The sequence below is a fragment of the Etheostoma spectabile genome, chromosome 2 (genome assembly GCF_008692095.1).
Source record: "Etheostoma spectabile isolate EspeVRDwgs_2016 chromosome 2, UIUC_Espe_1.0, whole genome shotgun sequence".
Classification (NCBI taxonomy): domain Eukaryota; kingdom Metazoa; phylum Chordata; class Actinopteri; order Perciformes; family Percidae; genus Etheostoma; species Etheostoma spectabile.
The window spans coordinates 4,371,032-4,374,117 of NC_045734.1; the positions used below are offsets into that span (position 1 = coordinate 4,371,032).

Sequence of the window (3,086 nt, forward strand, 5' to 3'; positions counted from 1 at the left end):
GGCAGAACATTTAAAATAAAATTGCACTATATACACTACTTCTGAATTCAGTATTTCATTTTGCGATTAATCGCGATAAAGCGGGGAAATTATGCAATTAAAAATTTTAATCGCTGCCCAGCTCTAATATTTGGACATAAAAACTTAGGGAAATAGGGTCCAGGTTGAAGAAGAAAAAAAAAACTAAATTGACCAACTGGATTCATGGCCCCAGTGACGAGACTATAAATTATTCTTTTAGTTGACGATCCAGACCAAAAGCATTCCCATCTGAAGTTTCCACACATCTTATTCTTTATCAGGGGTGTGTTTAAAACCTCTGTTGAAATGCTGGGTGTGTAGGCAGTCACACTAAAGTTGAAGTATTGAATTACATGTACTTCCCCAATGGTAAATATGTACTGTATCACTGCTTCTGGTTTTGAAATTGCAGGCACACAACCACATTCTAGTTTTTTCCCCAGATTTTCTGTTTATAATATTGCTGTTGGTCATTCTTTTTTGTCTTTATGCATAATGTATTGAATGAAAATTAAAAAAAATATATATAGAGAAAAATCCCAATCCAAAACAACAGCTATATTTCCATCAAAATGCCATGCAAATATGGAGTTTTGGGTTGAAGAAATTCTAAAATGTATTGCCTGTAAACACTTCAGGCGAGCATAAAACTGTTTGCAATATCATTTATTGATCACATTTTGTCTTTTCCTTCCAGTCTTTCTACAATGTACCCGATACAAAGGACTTGAGAAAGAAAGCTAATGAATGCCATACTGGACTGTCCACCGTAATTGCTGGCTGCAACCAGAGGCTCTATAGCTTGATCTGTCGGATCTGTCACAGTTTTTGCCCTATGAGGCTGAAATTTGGCATTGAGGTCAAATTATGTGTGTATGTTTGTGTTCATGCCAATTGTCCAAAAGGGGGTGTATGTATGTATATGGATGTATGTATGTATGCATGAATGCATGAACGTCTTGCTCATAGCTATTTCGAATTCACGCTTTTTACCTTGTCAGCAGGGCTGACTGTGGATGTGGTAAGACTCTCTGGACTAGACACGGTTGAGCTTTCTGGAAATAGAAAACAAGCTTCTATTGGAATCAGCACAAACAAGCACATTTATAGAGTATGTAGTATCATTGGTTAAACGGTCAACACAGCAGCTGGCTTACCGGGGCTGCTCTCTTTCTCCTCACTCAGCTCCAGGCCCCCTGAAACACCCCTCTCTTTAGACTGGTCCTGCACGTTCATCTTGTCTTTACTGCTCATCCTGCACACCGAGCTTCTGGAAGACATGACATGGGGACAGATGTTGGTATCTGAGGGAGCTCATTGGCTGGCACTGCCCAAGGAGACTTTTCAGGTCTCCTGGGTTGATTACATGGCACGGTTTACTTTACCATGTGTCTCACTACAAGTAAGTAGTATCACAAAGTAGGGCATGTTCATTTGTTTTTAGTTTACCTGTCCTTGGTGCAGGGCTGCACAATATGAGGAAAATATGGCATATGTGATAACTTAGTTGAATAATGTGATAACAATATAACTTGTAAATATTAATAAAAGGGAAAGCCTTTCTAGCATTCTTCATTGAACAAATTGAACATTAAAAGGCACCACTAAAAAAGAAAATTACATTTTAATTTGCAGTTTTCAACAGATATTTTCTTTCAACAAACACAAAACATCTCGTAGTGTCTATGGCAATATGTTGCAGCCTTTCGCGATATGTATATTGCACTAGTTGATACTGCAATGAAAATAAAAAAAAAAACAATATATTGTGAAGCCCTACCGTGGCGTTCACAGGAAAGAACAATTACATATTTTAAATTAGGAACATTTTTAATTCAGAATTTCCTTATTGTACAGATGGTACTAACCTCCGCCGTTTGTTTTGTGTATTTGCAGCAGTGGAGCCTTGTTGCCTGTCCAATATGGACTGGGGGGGAGTGGGGAGAGAGACAACTGTCAGTGATCTTTTAGTAAATGCATAAAATACTAGGTAAAGACAAACTCTTTCTCACATTTGCTTGTTTCTGTGACAACTCCTCCAGGAGTTCCTCAACGCTTTCATCAGCTACATCAAATGGTGTCTGACCCTACAAAGTAACAAACATGACAAAAATGAAACATGGAATTTACAGATTTGCAGTATTAAGTTCAACCCTATAAATTACCTGAAAGTCTTGGTAAATGTTTCTTCTGTAAATGGAAGAACTGGACAAAAAGTATAATGTAATAAGAAAAAAATTTTTCTTTGGGCCTCACCGCATTGCTGCGGGCCTCCATATTGCAATCTTGTTCAGCCAGAATGCGACAGGCCTCCCCCTGACCCCAGTGTGCTGCAGCATGGAGAGGCGTCCAGCCATCAAAGTCCATGGCTGACACGTCCAGTCCACACTGACACAGTATCCTGTACAACACAGCAAGGTGACAACAGCAGAGCTGCATGAAACACTGAATGACAAAACATAGACTTTCTCAAGAAGATATTAACATTTCTTTGTTTGATTTATTATAGATTTTCCATGACAGAGAGACATACAAAAAAACAGTATGAAAAATAGAAGGTCATGACTAGTGTGACCATAGAAAGACATGGATGCACATGATGTTACATCAAAACATGCTTTGCCAATACACATAAATAGACCTTTTTTCCTTTGCTTTTTGTTTTAAGTAGACATTACTTTGTAGAATAAAATATGATGAGACTATGACTGAATATTATGAATTCAGCAAAGACCTAGTTCTATTACAAAAAGGAGGGCATGATGTTGTGAGTGAGTCCAGGAATGACCCTATTGTGACCCATAAGGCATCCCTACACCTATCCAGATATGTCGGGGATGATGCCACTTCTTCCATACTTATAAAAGGTACAGGTAGTCCTCTAGCCATTTATTTAAGTTAAAACAATTCTTTCCTTTCAAACTTTTCAGTTTTTAAGAATGTATCATTTTGTTGCATGCTAATGTGAAAATTTTTTGTGCAAATCTACAATTGATGCATGTAGCTGGACATAACAGTTCATTCAATTCAATTCTATTTATAGTATCAATTCATAACAAAAGTTA

The 3,086-nt window shown here is 37.6% G+C and overlaps 1 protein-coding gene across 1 annotated transcript in view; it reads right to left on the reverse strand.

The window, feature by feature from the left end:
- Nucleotides 1–3,086, reverse strand: part of ppp1r12c (protein phosphatase 1, regulatory subunit 12C) — a 22,508-nt gene that overhangs the window by 11,898 nt on the left and 7,524 nt on the right. The window contains exons 6-10 of the mRNA XM_032539829.1: nucleotides 2,278–2,422; nucleotides 2,034–2,108; nucleotides 1,890–1,948; nucleotides 1,179–1,291; nucleotides 1,015–1,076 (exon numbers count right to left, since the gene is read on the reverse strand). Coding sequence (XP_032395720.1) covers nucleotides 1,015–1,076; nucleotides 1,179–1,291; nucleotides 1,890–1,948; nucleotides 2,034–2,108; nucleotides 2,278–2,422 — 454 coding nt within the window. The remainder of the gene's footprint in view (nucleotides 1–1,014; nucleotides 1,077–1,178; nucleotides 1,292–1,889; nucleotides 1,949–2,033; nucleotides 2,109–2,277; nucleotides 2,423–3,086) is intronic.